At 36.7% G+C, this 17,258-nt stretch overlaps 2 protein-coding genes across 5 annotated transcripts in view; both read left to right on the top strand.

The window, feature by feature from the left end:
- The first annotated feature begins 1,840 nt into the window (after window positions 1-1,840).
- Window positions 1,841-17,258, top strand: part of GLIPR1L2 (GLIPR1 like 2) — a 79,391-nt gene continuing 63,973 nt past the window's right edge. Inside the window, 4 exon segments of the mRNA XM_023539658.2 lie at window positions 1,841-1,911; window positions 1,914-2,086; window positions 13,159-13,404; window positions 15,258-15,361. Coding sequence (XP_023395426.2) covers window positions 1,854-1,911; window positions 1,914-2,086; window positions 13,159-13,404; window positions 15,258-15,361 — 581 coding nt within the window. The 5' untranslated portion in view covers window positions 1,841-1,853.
- GLIPR1 (GLI pathogenesis related 1) overlaps window positions 1,906-17,258 on the top strand; it is a 121,031-nt gene continuing 105,678 nt past the window's right edge. The window contains exon 1 of one of the 4 annotated variants that reach the window (XM_064283806.1): window positions 1,906-2,019. The gene's annotated coding sequence lies outside the window, so the exon portion shown is untranslated. Of the gene's footprint in view, window positions 2,087-17,258 lie in introns of all 4 variants that reach the window. The other 3 variants (XM_064283805.1, XM_003405212.4, XM_064283804.1) reach the window with 3 other exon arrangements.

Raw genomic sequence — 17,258 nt, 5'->3', positions numbered from 1 at the left:
CTGTTGTTGTCATTGCTGTGTGCCGTTGAGTCAATTCTGACTCATAGTGACCCTATACCACAGCGTAGAACTGCCCCATAAGGTTTCCTAGGCTGTAAGGAGCCTGGTGGTGCAGTGGTTAAAGCACTCAGCTGCTAACCGAAAGGTTAGCAGTTCTAGCCCAGCAGTTCCAATTCTCCGCTCTGTGGAGAAAGATGTGGCAGAGGCTTCTGTAAAGACTACAGCTTTGGAAACCCTATGGGGCAGTTCTACTCCATTCTGCAGGGTCCCTATGGAGCAGACCTTGGGTTTGAACCACCAACCTTTTAGTAAACAGCACAGTGTTTAACATAAACCCATTGCCGTCAAGTCAGACTCACAGTGACCCTACATAGAATAAAACTTCCCCATAGGGTTTCCAAGGAACGGCTGGTAGATTTGAACTGCTGACCTTTTGGTTAGCAGCTGAGCTCTTAACTGCCGTGGCACCATGGCTCTGCAATAGGCTCTAGCCATACTTACATACCTCTCCCAGGGTGTATTACATGCTTTTCTCTTTTAAGAATGCTCTCTTCCACCTTTCTGCTTCACCTTCTTGTTATCACATTCTCCAGAAAGGCTTCCCTGGTCTTCCATAAGGGAGTTAGTTGCCTCATACATGCAAAAATAACATTATGGCTTTGCATTTATCACATGTATTAAAAATGCTTGTTTGTGAATTCTCTAAACTGTAAGCTTCTTGAAAGTGGGGTCTATGTTGTGTCCACTGGTATTTCTCAATCACCTTACACAGCGCCTGGTAATAAATATTTAGAAAAAGAATAAAGGAATGAATGAAACCACCTTGTGTAGTTCTACTGCTTTTCAACTGGGTGCATGATAGATACTTTTTAAAAACACACTTATTTTTAGAGTTTTTTTTTTTTTTGGACAGTTACAATGCCTTCTTTGTGGCAAAATTCTTCCCCAACATCAATGATTTTGAATAACTGTTTAAAGCTATTGAGCACAATATGTTATATGTCAATGTGTATCCCAGAACAAACAGCACTTTCGATTTTGTGCCTAGAACTTAAATGCTTTAAAAGTTTCTCTTGAGCAAAATGTTTACTGGTAAAGACAACAGGACCAAAATCTGCTAGGACACCAGCCATTTTTGCCGGAAAGAAAGAAATGCAAACAAAAAATATGTTCTTTTCTACTATGAAAGCAATTTTTCAGAGGAGAATATGAATATTTTTATTCCAGGCTGTCTCATACACTGCCGGTGAAAGAAGAACTAGAAATAGTTTAACCTTCTGACAGTTCGATGATCCCCAGTCAAGCCTCCTAAAATCCTGAGTTTCTCACTATTTCATTTATTTTATGGTTTTTCACAAAGGCTCATTAAAACAATGAGAGAAAATCTCAACAGTGAAGTCGGTCTTAACGAGGATATTCTTTTGCCCATGTGGACAACAAAAAGCACAACGTGCATCAATTTCCCAGTTCAACACGATAAGTAGGAGGAAAAAAAATTAACATAATGATCATTGGTATTGCAGGAGAATGATCATTTTCCCTTACATAATTTTTTTAATCAGAAGGCTCCTAAAACAAATTACTTAGCAATTAACATTTATTGATAACTTATTAATGAACCATGTCACATCATTTGGTATCAGAAATCAAAACTGGACAATATTTAGCTATGTTAATTTAGTGGAAAGCCTACATTCAGTTAACTCAAGTCTCTCTGGAGGCTGTTCGACGGACATTCACTTTCTCCACCCGGTAGTTGACTCTTCCGTCGGCGGCGCGCACTACCCAGTAGACTGGCAGGTCACCGGGGCGTGCCGGCGCGTGCGCACTGGCCAGCCCGCGGCGGGTGGACCATGGAGTCCCCAAGGCCCTTCGCCTCGGAGTGGCGGTCTCAGCCGCTTTCCCTGGCGCCATGGGTGTTTTGAAGCTGTGGCTCTGTGAGCTCTGGCTACTGCTGCTGGGTTCCGGTTTGAACGCGAGATACTTGCCACTCGAAGAGGACGTAGACTTTATCAATGAGTACGTGAACCTCCACAATGAGCTCCGGGGCGACGTCATTCCCCGAGGGTCTAACTTGCGCTTCATGGTGAGCCCCCGAAGGCAGTTGCCAGAACCTCCAACAACCCTTGTCACTTCGCTCCCCTCAGCCTCAGAAAGTCTGGAACACTGCTCTGAGGCTTAAGGATGGTGAAGAACCGCCCTTTTAGTTGGGTTAAATTAGCTTTTCACTAGCTTTTGCCTCAAACCTCTGCTAAGATCAGTTTTTTTATATTAATTTTTCTGCTTGGGTATTTGAAGCTTATGCAAGTAATGTAAATATGGTCTCTGCCTTTACTGTATGCATAGTATAGGTCTGGTGGTGCAACGGTTAAGCACTGGGCTGCTAACTGAAAGGTTAGTGGTTTGAACCCACCCAGCGGCTCTGCGGGTAAAAGATTACTGCCAAGAAAACTTATGGGGCAGTTCTACTTTGCCACATGGGGTCTCTATGAGTCGGAATTGACTCCAGGGCACCCAACAATAGGACTTTGATTTCTCACATGAATTTTTTTTTTTCTTCTTCCCACCTACATTTCCTGTCACTTCCTTGGGCTGGTGGGCAGAGTTTCCTAGGGCTCCTTTCATTTAAGAAGCATCTGGGGTCCTAATTTTTTGCAGCAATCTCGGTCCCAGCACCTGCCTTATGTGGCTCTGTACCCACATCTTGTTTTTACACGTTGGTGTAACTTATATCCGGTCTAAGATCTCTCTTCAGTTAGGGCTCACGAATTCACCCTCTGCATTTCTGACACTTGTGTACTACCTTTCTTTCTTCTGAGCTCAGATATGGATTTAAAAATTTTTTTATCAGTTGTAGGTTGAACCACATGAAGTGTCCAGCCATTTTGTGACCTAGAAAACCCAGCAATTTCATAGGATTCAACCTAAGCATTTCATTTAGCATTTGTATGAGTGTGCATTACTAAAGGAGTTTGTATCTTAGTTTCCCGGAACCATATTATATTATTGGGTATTAGGGGCATGGAGTCCACCCCTTTCTTTTCTAGGTTCTCCCGAGGATGGGTGAATCCTATTTCTAACTTAATGTGGTTATACTGGTAGAGGGCCCAAGGCTTGGGCCTGGGCTCCCCTCATGTGCCAGAAAATGGCCTATGGTTTTATACCTAATACCACCTTCTAATATTACAGATAAAAATTTTTTTTTTAACATTGCAGTTAAAGTTAATAACTGTCTTAGTTACATTCCCTGTCCTCTGCGTCCCTAAAAGCAATAAGTTTCATATGAATCATTCCTGTCCATTTTTTAAACTTTTAAATATGTATATGGTTATCCATGCCAAAAATACACTTTATTTTAGTTTTTTTAATGTTTCCTTAAATGGCATCAAAAGAATCCACCAAACCCACTGCCATCGAGTCAATTACAGTGGCAGTGGGTTTAGTGGGTTTTTTAGGATGGCATCATGTAGAATGAATGATTCTGTTACTGGTTTTTTTTTTTTTTTCAGTCAAAACTATGCATTTGAGATTTATTCAGGTTTGCAGGTATAAATCTAGTTCACTCATTTTTAATTGCTGTGATAATTTATCCCACAAAGATAGCATTTTTTCATCTATCCCCTTATTTTTGGGCATTTAGGTCGTTTCAAAAAAATAAAAATAGGAAAATCCTGAAAAATGAGGATGACGACCAGCCCTATCAGATTGTATTTATATAAAGCGTCAAAAATTAAAGAACAATGTAGCACTGGTATATTAAAATACAAACAGACCAGTGAAAAGATACAGAGAGTTCAGAAATAACCCAAATACATGAGGGAGTGTAGTGTATGATAAAGACAGCATCTCAAATTCGTAGGATAAAGACAGACTTTTTAATAAATTGGTGTTGGGAGTTTTGGGTAGTCATTTGAAAAAGATAATGTTGGATCCATCCCTCATTCACACACCAATATAAACTCCAAATAGATCAAAGATTCCTCAAAACTGGCTGACAAAATGTTGGTAGACTTTTGTAATTCTACTAGTCTGATAGGAGAGATACAATATGTGCAGATAGTTTTAATTTGTGTTTATCTTACTATGAGCAAGGTTAGCCATCCTTTCATGTGAGTAAAGGTCTGTTCATGTCTTTAACCCATTCGTTTTTTATCAGGCTTTTCCCTTCCTTTTCCACCACCCCACTTTCTTTATATATCAGGGAGATTAGCCCTTTATCTGTGATATAAATCGTAATTATTATTTCTAGTTTGTCATTTTAAAAATCTACTCATTGTATTTTTGGCCATTCAGAATTTGTATTTATCAGTTTTAAATTGTTTCTTGATTTTGAGTCAAAGTTAGAAAAGCATTCCTTTCTCCATGCATTGCTGGTGGGAAAGCAAAATGATAATACCTACTAAAATAACATGTTTTTAGTCTTGGCCTTATGATCCCATTTTTGAATATCCTACAGATATACTCACACAAATAGGAAATGGTATCAGTGTAATGTTATTCAGTATAACATTGTTTAATAATAACAAATTATTAGGAAGACTCTAATGTCAAGCACTGAGGGGCTGATCTGGCTACACAAGGGAATACCACAAAGCTGTGGAAAAAAGTGAGAAAGCTCCCTGTAGTATTATATTTCCAGGATCTCGGAAAAAGCAAGGTGTATTATGCATTTTGTGTAAGAAAAGGAAATAGATTAAAAAAAAATGTGTATTTGCATAAAAAACATTGGCGAGATCTACAAGGAACCAATTGGTTACCTACTGAATGCTATGGGGAAGTGGGATGTTGAGGGTGGGGAGCAAGATAATAACATGACTTTTCAATGATTTTTTGTGGTTTTAAGTTAGTAATTAGAAGCTGTAGTGTTAAAAATTAAAATATTTTTGAGAATAAAATATATTTCTAAATGCATGGTAATGATGTCAGTAGGAATTGTAATTAAGTGCTAAACAAGTATTCTTGGAACAACAGATCCATGTGATAAGAAAAAAAATGTAATACCTAAATATTAAAATGATTCTGAATACTCACAGCAAAATCCAGGAGTTAGTCTCTTCCCATCTTCAGGCAAATAAAACATCAAAATGGAAGTGAGCATAGTTATATAGTTTTTATTTTCTAAATAAATTTTTACATGTAATTTTTAAAATGATAATTAAAGATGGGATGAGCTAGTTGAATTTCCAAATTAACAGAGAAGGAGCAAGGAATTAAACTTGATCAAGTCTTCAGTATAAAGAGAGACAAAAAAGAAATGACAGTAGGAAATAAATTGCAAACATGAAATAGAATTTAAAAAATGAGCTAAATATTAATTATCATAGCAAATATGAATGAATTAAATTTCTGTATCAAGAATTACAGATTGATTAAACAAACAAAAATCCAGCTTTATCTCATTTGTAAACATATATACCTAAAACAAATTGAAAGGATTGAAAATAGAGATGATTATAAATTATCACAAAAGTTCTAATAAAAAAAGAGGAACAATAGTATAAAACAGTTCAGATGTGAAGATTAAAGATATTAAAATAGACAAAAAGAAATACTATGTAATGGGAAAAAAGTATAATCCATGAAGATAAAATAGTCAAAGACATTTGTGTACTAAACATCACAACAAAAAATACATAAAGTAAAATCTAGAAATCACAGAAAGTTTGTTTAAAACATAATCATTGTGGGATTTTTTTTACATTTTGTTCCAAATTTGACAAATGAAGTAGATTTGAAAAATAAACTGATTATTTAATACAATAAGTTAAAATCGGACAAAATAAGAATTATATATAATTCTTATGCTCATGGAACTTTTACCAAAAAAATACTGTTTTCTCGATCATAAAGAAAAGCTTAAGCAGAGGTTTTGCAGGCTATATTTCTGGCCACAACTTAACAAAACTAGAAAGCAAGAACAGAAAATGATGTTTAGTAGAATCTTAACTACTTAGAAAGTAAGCAAACTTTTAAATTACCTTTGGATCAAGAATAAAAGCCAAATATTTCCCCACATGTAGACACTTAACATCAAACATGGAGTCCTTGGGTGGCACAAACAGCTAAGCACTCAACTACTAACTGAAAGGTTGGTAGTTCTGTCACCACAAATCGTGGATTCAAGCTGCCTGCCGCAAAGCCGCTACAGAGACAGGAGGGTGGTAAGCAGCAAGAAGGCTTTATTGAATACTGGTATCGAAGAGACAGAGGGGATAGGTTCCTCCCAAATTCTGTCTGCCTCAAAAGGGCCAGCTGGAGGGTTTTATAGGGAAAGTAAAGCTAAGCCTGATGAGTCTGGAGAATTTTTAATTCCCCTTTGAGGTGGTCTTGCAAACCGCCTGCCAGGCAGGATGATCTTTTCAGGGTATTCTTAGGGTCCCTTCTGGCATCATTGAAGTTGTGTCTTCTGATATCACCGTCTCCTAACTCCTCAGTTCCCAGATCCTATCACTTGTTTTTCATCATAGGTTAATCTTAAACCTTTACAACGTTAAGAGAGAACAATCAGAGAGCAAAGAATCGCAAGGCATGCTATAGCTCACAGAGGTTTCATCAGTTCCCATAAACATCAACTCTTCTACCACCTGGATGTTCAAGCAGTATTTACCCATTTCAGTTCGAACCTACCCAGAGTTCGAACCTACCCAGCCTCAGAAGAAATGTCTCACAGTCTGCTTCCAAAAAGTCACAGACTTGAAAACCCTATACGGAGCAATTCTACTCCACAACACATGGGATCACCATGAGTTGGAATCGACTTGATGGCAACTTGTTTTATTTTGTTTGTTTTTTAATATGAAAACATATGGTGTATATGTAAAACTGAAATTAAAGGAAAAGACAATCATTTGATATAAATGTTACATCAAAAGATTGAGAATAAGTGAACTAAGAAATTCAAGAAAAGCAAAAAGAAGGAATGGCAGAATAAATTGAAGAGGTGAAATTAATGAAAAAAATTTTAAAAAAACCCCACAAAACAGTATTCTACTTAAAAGAGAAATGGAAAAGAATGAACACACTCCTGATAACACTATGGGAAGACAAGAAAAAACAGACTTTTTTGGAGTGAGAAGAATTATAACCACACATACAGATGTTGTCCATTAGGGTCCGTACCCTGGAGCGTCGAGCCAGTGAAAGGTGCTCCAAATCAGGAGTAGAACGTGTATTCAGGAGATGTGTACGTCACTGGGGACCTGGCAGCAGCACAGGCTATCTCTATGGAGCCCCCAAGAGCAGTTTCACTTTAGAGCTTATATAGAATATCACAAGGGTTAGGTGTGTCTTTGTAGGCTGCAGATGGCTTGGCTGGAGGAGTTATTCATTACAAGATAGTGTCAAAGGTCTCTTAGTCAGACTAAAGATATACATGTCAAACATTGACAGAACAAAGCAAAGTTATTTGCATCAGATCAAACAAAGAACAAAGTCATTAACATTAGGTCAAAACAAAGTTGTTAACAAAGATGCAGAGGAGGCAGGCAGAGGAAGGAGAAAAACTTATAGGTTCATCATGACGTTAGTTATGTCAGGGTCTCAGCTGCCCATTTTGAAAAAGGAGAAAACATGCTGGTTATTAGGGTCACACAGATGAGATTACCAGAATTGTAAGAGAACTTGTTCAACAACGTCAATAAATTCACATATATTGAAAAAATTACTTTTCTAGCAAAATGTAAATTACAAAGTAGAACCAGAAAGAGCTAGGGTATTCCTATGCATATCAGATTGTTGTGATCCATAGGCTTTTCATTAGCTTATTTTGGGAAGTAGTTCACCAGGCCTGGAAGCTCTGCCAAGGCCTGTTTAGCATCACAGCAATACACATGTACAAGCCTCCACTGACGGATGGTAGCTATGCTTGAGGTGCAGTGGCGGGAATTCTACCACTTAACCAATCACCGCCCACTAGAGAACTGTAACAGACCAATACTTTAGAGAAGAGCAGCAAGGTTGTTGAAGATTTATTATTTAAATAGGCCTCAGTCCCAGGTTGTTGTTATTGCTGTGTGCCCTGGAGTTGTTCCGACTCATAGAGACCTGTAGGGCAGAGTAGAACTATCTCATAGGGTTTTCCTAGGCTGTAATCTTTACAGGAGCAGATAACCAGGTCTTTCTCCCAAGGAGCCACTGGGTGGGTTTCAACCTCAGACCTTTCTGTTAGCAGCAGCCCAGTGCAACGGCTGAGCCACCAGGGCTCCTAGTTCAGTTTATAAGGGAGTTATTTCTAAATAATCTTCAAAGAATAGTTACTTCCAGTGTTATTAGAATTGTACTATATGTTTAAAAAATGAGAGATGGGAAATTTCTCAATTCATTTTATAAATTTAGATTAACCTTAATATCCAAATCTGCTAAACAGTGAAGAGAAGAACAGAAAAATGTAGATAAATTTCATTTATGAGTATCCATGTAAACTTCAAAATAAAATAGCAAAGAAAACCCAACTATGTATTAAAATAATATTCTCTAGTCTCTTATAATGTTATTCTTTTACTCCCCATCAGCCACACTCTGTATATTTTCTTTACTTAAATCTGCTCAGTTTCCAAAATTGCTAATATATATTTAATTCTTCATCTGCAGCCTTCTATCTTTCAGCTAACTTGTGAAGATACTCCCCATGTACTGAATGGGTGGACAGATAAATGAATTAACAAATGTTGCAGTGTAAAAGCACAAAGGGAAAAATTAGAAGACAAAGATAATAGATTGCAGATTTCCCAAATTTGTCCAATAGGCAATGTGGAAAGAGAAAACAATAAAGGGGAGGAAATTAAGAAACACTAGAAGCAAATTTCCCAGAGCTGAAGAAACACAAGAGTTTTTAGATTAAAAGAGATTTCAGGGAAAAAAAAAAAATGTGAAAGGCTGGATATCTATCAGGTACCCTATTTATCTCATCCACACCAGTTATCTCTGCCTTAATTGCCTATTTACAATTCTTTAGATTGTAAATAACTGGTCACAGTGTAAATTAGTTGTGTCTGTTGAAATGCAGTGGATCATTGCTCTGTGGGTAGAGCTCAGACAAATATATTGGGGAAAAAAATCTTAAAATTTACGTGTTACCTACAAAGGAGCATGAACATGGGCTCAGCTAAACAAAGGCTAATGGCTAACAAAATTCTTTACTTTTTCAAAGCACATTTATCAACATCTTCTTAAAGTTTCTCATTAAGTATTTCATTAACTGCTACTTGAAACCTTACCCTTTGTGTTCAAATGTAATTTCATTCAAGGCTGAGTAAAGGAATTTGGAAGTATCATAATTTATTTGCACATTATTGTTAGGTACACTGGAGTCGATTCCGACTCATAGCGACCCTGTGTATAACAGAATGAATCACTGTCTGGTCCTGCGCCATCCTCACAGTCGTCATGCTTGAGCCCATTGTTGCAGCCACTGCATCAGTCCACCTCGTTGAGGGTCGTCGTCTTTTCTGCTGACCCCATACTTTACCAGGCATGATGTCCTTCTCCACGGACTGATCCCTCCTGACAACATGTTCAAAGTATTTGAGACAGTCTCACCGTCCTTGATTCTAAGGAGCATTCTTGTACTTCTTCCAAGACAAATTTATTCACTCTTTTGGCAGTCCATGGTATGTTCAATATTCTTCGTCAACGCCACAATTCAAAGGTGTCAATTCTTCTTTGGTCTTCCTTATTCATGGTCCAGCTTTCGCATGCATATGATGCAATTGAAAATACCATGGCTTGGGTCAGGCGCATCTTAGTCTTCAAGGTGACATCTTTGCTTTTCAACACTTTAAAGAGGCCCTTCGTAGCACATTTGCCCAACGCGATGCATCTTTTGATTTCTTGACTGCAGCTTCCATGAGTGTTGATTGTGGATCGAAATAAAATGAAATCCTTGACAACCTCAATCTTTTCTCTGTTTATCATGATGTTACCTCTTGGCCTAGTTGTGAGGATTTTTGTTTTCTTTATGTTGAGGTGTAATCCATACTGAAGGCTGTGGTCTTTGATCTTCATCAGTAAGTGCTTCAAGTCCTCTTCACTTTCAGCAAGCAAGGTTGCATCATCTGCATAACACAGGTTGTTAATGAGCCTTCCTCTAATCCTGATGTCCTGTTCCTCATATAGTCCAGTTTCTCGGATTATTTGCTAAGTGTACAGAATGAATAGGTATGGTGAAAGAATACAACCCTGACACACACCTTTCCTGTCTTAAAACCACTCAGTATCCCCTTGTTCTTTCTGAACAATTGCCTCTTGATCTACATACAGGTTCCTCACGAGTGCAGTTAAGTGTCCTGGAATTCCCGTTCTTTGTAATGTTATCCATAACAGATCCACACAGTCGATGCTCTGTAAATCAGAAACAGTAATAATACATGCTTCATAAGGTTATTATGAGCGTTACATGAGATAATGCTCTAAAATATTTAGAATACTGGCTGGTACATGATAAGTATTTGGCATATAAATTATACACAAAATAAGTCAATAGAAGGATGATCATTGGAGAATTGTTTGCAAAATGGGAAACAAACTAAAGGTCATTCATTATCAGTGGAATGGTTACATTTATTACAGGCTATTTATTGATACCTTGGAGTATGTGCAGAGTTTGTGAAAACTGACATCTAGTTGTGATGATATGGAAAGATCTATTTAAGTGAAAACTGCAACTTACCAGTCAATATGGCATGAGCACAAGAGTGCAAAAGGAAATAATCACAAAGTAGTCAACAAACAACCAAACTTATATCTTATGTTTGAATGTATGTGTGTATATACAATGATAGAGAAATGTATCCATAGGAAATTTTTTAAAGATAGTCACCTTTCCTAAGTGGGAAAGGAAGTAGGTGTGGTATATTCTAAATACCTGATTTGTTGAAATATTTTGTATATTTATGTATAATCTGTAAAATTATTTAACTAAGAAAGCTCCAAGGAACTCAGTATTACTTTTCAAAATTAGTTAATTTTGAATACACTGTAACATATGTACTCATTAATAGTCCCTGAGTGGTACATTTTGATTTGACAACTGTTTTTTTAGATTTTTCTGTGTGTATTGTTTTTGTTCTTGTCCTTAACTAAACAGTGAACTTAATGAGCTGCTAGATGATGATAAAAGTACACTTTTCTGGGTGTTTCAAGATAGCTAGCCAAGGAGTAGCATCTTTGATTTATATGTGAATTTTAGAATCCAAGGTACCGACATATTTGAATTGAGTGACTTCGGATGTAAATTGAAAACTCCATTCTGAATTAAATTAAGATTTTCATTTCTACACTTTTAAAGAAATCATTCAGCCTTTTGTCAATGTTTGCTGCTTGAAAAACAAAAGTCAGAGCTTCTAACCTAGAGAGATTTACCTGGTGCCTGTTAAATGTTTACACAGCCGGCCCCAGAGAAGACGTCTTACTGATAATGTTAAATGAAGCTAGAACCAATAAATAACTTAATAGCCAAGATAAGTATATATCAAACTGTATCCCCATTTTGACTTACAAATTAAATTTCACTCATTAAGATTTTTCCATTGCAGTCTACTTGTTATTTGCAAATTGGTAACTGGGTAGAAACTAAGTTTGTTAAGGAGGCTAATCACAACTGTAAAAATCTTGACTGTTGGTAATAAAAAGAATGCAGAGATTCGAGCTTTAACTTATGTAAATAAACTTACTGTCTTAACTGTGAATTCTAGAGCCCTATCTCACTCTCCCTCGGGTGGATGGGTAATGTTTACATTTCAGAAGTCTTTAGATTTAGAGCTGATTTAATCTTCATTCTGCATTTCAAAGATTCCAATTAAGCTTGACTCAGCTTGCAAACCATTACAAAACCCCTATACCAAAAGTGTTTATGCATTTCACTTTAGAAATATTGCCTTAATGAAATTATATCAAGTATAAGAGATTTGTGTTAGAAAGTTTACAGTTTAACCACCCCTTGTAAATTTTTTTTCCTTCCCTTGAAAATGCTCTGATGTGAACTCATTTGCATTTGTTTACTTTGCCTGTTAAATATCCCATTGTTCTGCCTGCAAAAGCAGACCACATGCTGCACTTGATTTAAATGCCATGTGTTCTCCCTCAAAATGAAATTATTCTTCCAATAAAATTTTTGTTTTAATATCTCTCAGAGTGTTAGTCTAGTGTTTCTATTAGGACATATATTTTCTCACATTTCTAGGAACTTCCGTATGTGCCTATAATATTTATCAAGTACTACCATGTGTTGGAAACTCTGGTGGCATAGGGGTTACGAGCTACGTCTGAGCTGAGTCAGAATTGACTCAATGGCAATGTGTTTGGTGTTGGTTTTTTACCATGTGTTAGTGGGAATCAACTCGATGGCAGTGGGCACCATATGTTTTGGAGCCCTGGTGGCACAGTGGTTAAGCGTTCGACTACTAACCAAAAGGTTTGCAGTTCAAATCCACCAGCTGCTCCTTGGAAACCCTATGGGGCATTTCTTCTCTGTCCTATAGGGTTGCTATGAGTTGTAATTTGACTGAACAGCAGTGGGTTTTGTTTTTTTTGGACCATGTGTTTTTATGCATATAATTTCTCAGGTTGTTCTCCTAACCATAATCTCCTTGAGGACAAAATGTATGTCTGACTTCTCATTGTATTCCTCACAATACAATGTTTTGCATGTAATTGGTGCTCAATAGTTCCTGAATTAATAATATTTAAATTATGTATTAAAAAAACTGAACCCATTGCCACTGAGTCGATTTCGACTCATAGCAACCCTGTAGGACAGAGTAGAACTGCCCCCATAGAGTTTCCAAGGAGCAGCTAGGAAACTGGTTAGCAAACTGGTTAGCAGCTGAGTGTTTAACCATTCCGCCACCCAGAAAATTCCGTGGATTAAAAATAGATGTTGCTAGTTCTGAACAGATTGATTACATGTAAGAGTTCTATAGTAATTCGTATCATCTAACGTTTAGATATTTTAATTATATTTTCATGGCCCTTTGTCTCAGAAAAGTTGTTTTATGATTGTATCAGAAGTTTTTCCCTATAAAAATTCCACAAACAAAACCCATAAGTACAAAGTTAGAATGCTGTTTTTCTTAAATCTAACTATGAAACTGCAAGGAAAATAGAGCACAAAAAACCTTATTACTATTATTTTGTTTTCTTTGCTTTTTGCATTTTTTTCAGACTTGGGATGTAGCTTTGTCACGGACTGCTAGAGCATGGGGGAAAAAATGTTTGGTTACACCTAATATTTATTTAGAAGACCTAAATATGGCCCATCCTACATTTAATGGTATTGGTGAAAATATCTGGATTGGCCCTGAAAATGAATTTACTGCAAGTATTGCTATCAGAAGTTGGTATGCAGAGAGCGTAAACTATCATTATGAAAATGACAGTTGTACTGATCACTGTTCCCATTATTTGCAGGTATCTAATTTTTATATTATTGTTAATTAAATAGACTCCTTAATTGCTTTTCTCTCTAGTTTTTATTGATTATATTTCAGTATATAGATAAACTCAGTTGGTAAAATGTTTACTTCTAAAAAATCAAAATTCTTATCACTCGTAGATACTCAAAATGCCTGTAATTCCATTTGTTGTATGAAGCATGCCATTAAGACAGTCCGTGAATATAGTAACCCTAATCGCCATACCCAAAGACGAAAGATGCTTTTCTAACAATAATTCACATTGTAAAAGGAAGCAAGAACCCAGCAAATAAAAGTTATTTTGAACTTATTGACCATAAATTAAAATAAGTTATTTTTTGCATAGATCAATACATGTACTATTGTCTAACTGATGGATTGAAATATTTTTAATTCAGTTTAATAGCATTATTTCCATGTGTCATGTTCTAACAATCCACCCTCACGCTTTATGCTCCAAGAATATTGGACCACTTGTTATTTCCTGTACGTACCTTTATTATTTGACATATCACATTGTTTAATAATCATGTAATTATATATGCTACTACATTGAGGTCGGGACCTTGTCTCCTTATTATTGTTCTCAACACAATAACGTGACATTTTTAGGTCTGCAATATTTGTAGCAGGAATGAAGAAATTATTGCATGAACTTCCAAGCTTGTTTAAAAGATGGCTATTTTTCAATCGATAGACCCAAGTGTCATGTTTTATGTAGAATCTAAAATCTTGGGATTTGTTCATGTTGAATTCGTATCTTTTGTTTCTTTAAATGAATCATATTGAAAAAAAAATCGATCTGCTGTTTCCTCTTCTAGAAAGTTGTAGCAGTCCTCCACTGACTTATATCAAAGCTAGACTCCTCAGTATGACCTCAAGACTCAGTAAACTAACCAAATCTAGTTCTTGACATATTCCTCTGTATTTTTTACTCCTTAATTATGCTCAGTTGTAGCAACTTAAGTGTTCTTGTTTCCAGTATTTGACCTGCTTGACTCCACTTCAGTTCTTGCAGACAGTCTGTTCTCTACTCTTTTAATGCATTACTCTATTTCTTTTAAAATCACACTTTTAAAACCACTGAGACTTGAGATTAAAAAAAAAAAATAGAAACATTCTTCTCTCTTCCACAGAGGTTAACAAAACAAGTGCTTTTGGAACTATTTGAATGATTAAAGCCATCCAGAGAATTTCTTAAGTGTGTTTAATTAGTCCCATCTTTCATTCTAATTCAAGACCCATTTTTCCTTTAATAACTCTGTTCTTATGCCCCCTTTTCTTAAAAAAAAGAAAAACAAAACAAAGCCCGGACTCTCATTATATCTTCTAATGGAATTTCTTCAACAAAAGGGAAAATTAAATACTGGTAGCATTCACTTATTCTGTACTCTTACATCTCTTTTCCTTTCCTCCATACTCTTAGTGTTCCTCTTTTTCTCACTTCTCTGCTTAACCTCCATCCTTCCAAAGCTTTGTCTTCTCTCCCTTTTCCTTCTTCCTACCTGCCTATGACCTAGAACTTTCAGATTCAACCAGAGGCTGAAAATTGACCCATCAGCTGTGTTTTCCTTAGGCTCTGAAGCATTATTCTGGATCAGTATTTCTCAAACTGTTTTTCCTAGGAATACGGTAGTGGTGGAATCTATTAATGTGTTACCCTAAACACAATTTTGGAAACACTGCCCTAAGTCCATGATAATGTTCTACCTGTATCTAAATGAAGAATAGTTCATATTCCTTGAATCCTTTGGTTAAAGATTATATGGGAATGGAATATATTATTTATAACATGCTACAGTAAATGTTTAGGATTATATTTTGTTTTCTTTGAAAATTTTATTTTAGCTTGTTTGGGACAACACTTATAAGGTTGGTTGTGCTGTTTCTCCATGTTCAAGAGTTGGACATATTAAACATGCAGCAGTTTTCATATGCAACTATGCACCAGGGTAAGTTTAATAAGATAATACAAAAACAAATTGGAAAATTTTCAAGGTTATGTTTTTCTAACTTTCATCATGTTCTAAGTTTTTTTGGTGAACTATAAAAGAACTAAATATTAAATACAGCATTAATCAAACATTAATTAGATAATTTATATTAAAGAAAACCAGTGCTGTCAAGTCGATTCCGACTCATTAAAAAAATTCCATAATAAAACAAGTCATAACTTGATATACTGATTTTACTTACAGAATATCTAAGTATCATCTTCTAGAGGAATGTTAACTAGTGCACTGTTTCACAGTATCTAGCCTAATTAGCATAGGTTTTAAATCATTTTCCAAATTACTTTATTCCCGTATTTATAATAAAAGTCAATAGAAAATAAGACTGTTGTTGTTGGATGCCATTGAGTAGCTTCTGATGCATAACGACCGCATGTGACAGAGTAGAACTGCCCATAGTGTTTTCTTGGCTATTGTCTTTGTGGAAGCAGATTGCTGTGGCACACTTGAGTGGGTTCAAACCGTCAACCTTTTGGTTGGCAGCAAAACATTTAACCTTTGCCACCAGGACTCCTCAGAAAATAAGGTTAGATATGTTGAAATTTATGTTATAAAAATTGCTTCAGGAATACATCAGTTTTGTGACATTGTCTTAGTTTCCTAATGCTGCTGTATCAGAAATGCCACAGGTATGTGACTTCAAAGAATAGAAATTTATTTTCTCACAGTTTAGGAAGTTCAAAGTCTGAATCAGGATCTCTGTCCTGCCAATTCCTTCCTTATAAGTAGCCTGGGCAATCCTTGTTCCTTGGTGATCTTCGCATGGCATCTGTCTTCCCTGGTTTGTGCTTGTTTGTCTCTGTCTATTCTGTCCTCCTTATAACTCAGCATTGATTACTTGGATCCACAACCAGTGGCCCATGGAAGCAGTAGTCGAGAAATCAAATGATGCATTGCATTGGTCAAATCTGCTGCAAAAGACCTCTTTAAAGTATTAAAAAGCAAAGATGTCACTTAAAGGACTAAGGTGCACCTGACCCAAGCCATGGTATTTTCAATCACCTCTTATGCGTGCAAAAGTTCGGCAATGAATGAGGAAGATCAAAGAAGAATTGATGTCTTTGAATTATGGTGTTGGTGAAGAGCATTGAATATACCGTAGACTGCCAGAAGAATGAACAAATCTGTTTTGGAAGAAGTACAGCCAGAATGCTCCTTAGAAGCAAGGGTAGCGAGACTTCATCTCACATATTTTGGATGTGATATCAGGAGGGACCAGTCCCTGGAGAAGAACATCATGCTTGGTAGAGGGTCAGTGAGAGAGAGGAAGACCCTCAATGAAATGGACTGAAACAGTGTCTGCAACAATGGGCTCAAGCATAGCAATGATTGTGAAGATGGTGCAGGACAAGACAGTGTTTCATTCTGTTGTACATAGGGTTGCTATGAATTGGAACTGACTGGATGGCACCTAACAACCACAGGACACATCCCACACTGGTATGGGCTCATTAACCTGACAAAGAAAGCCCTATTGTTGCCAGGTAGAAACCCCAGGTTCTGCCCAGTGTGACTCATCCCAGCCAATAAACAAGAAACCGAGGTGGGAGAGTGGAAAGACCCCTTTATTTCTTTGCACAAGGAAAGGAAACAGTCGGGGCTACTGCTGCCAAGACCGCTTAGTGAGGAGGAAGGTTACTTTTAAGGGGTTTACAGGTAGGAAGTTCATACAAGTTACATCAGCAGCATTCTTAGTCATAATACACAGGCACAATGGGGTTTACGTATAACTTCATGCATCATATGTTCAGGAAATGGCAGTTTAACTCCACCCAGAGGTGGGGAAGTTACTATGCATGAGGTCTAGAAGGTTATCCTGAATGTCAAAAGGGTGTGT

This window comes from Loxodonta africana, chromosome 4, assembly GCF_030014295.1.
Source record: "Loxodonta africana isolate mLoxAfr1 chromosome 4, mLoxAfr1.hap2, whole genome shotgun sequence".
In the NCBI taxonomy this organism is placed as follows: Eukaryota; Metazoa; Chordata; class Mammalia; order Proboscidea; family Elephantidae; genus Loxodonta; species Loxodonta africana.
This window is presented reverse-complemented; position numbering and strand designations above follow the sequence as displayed.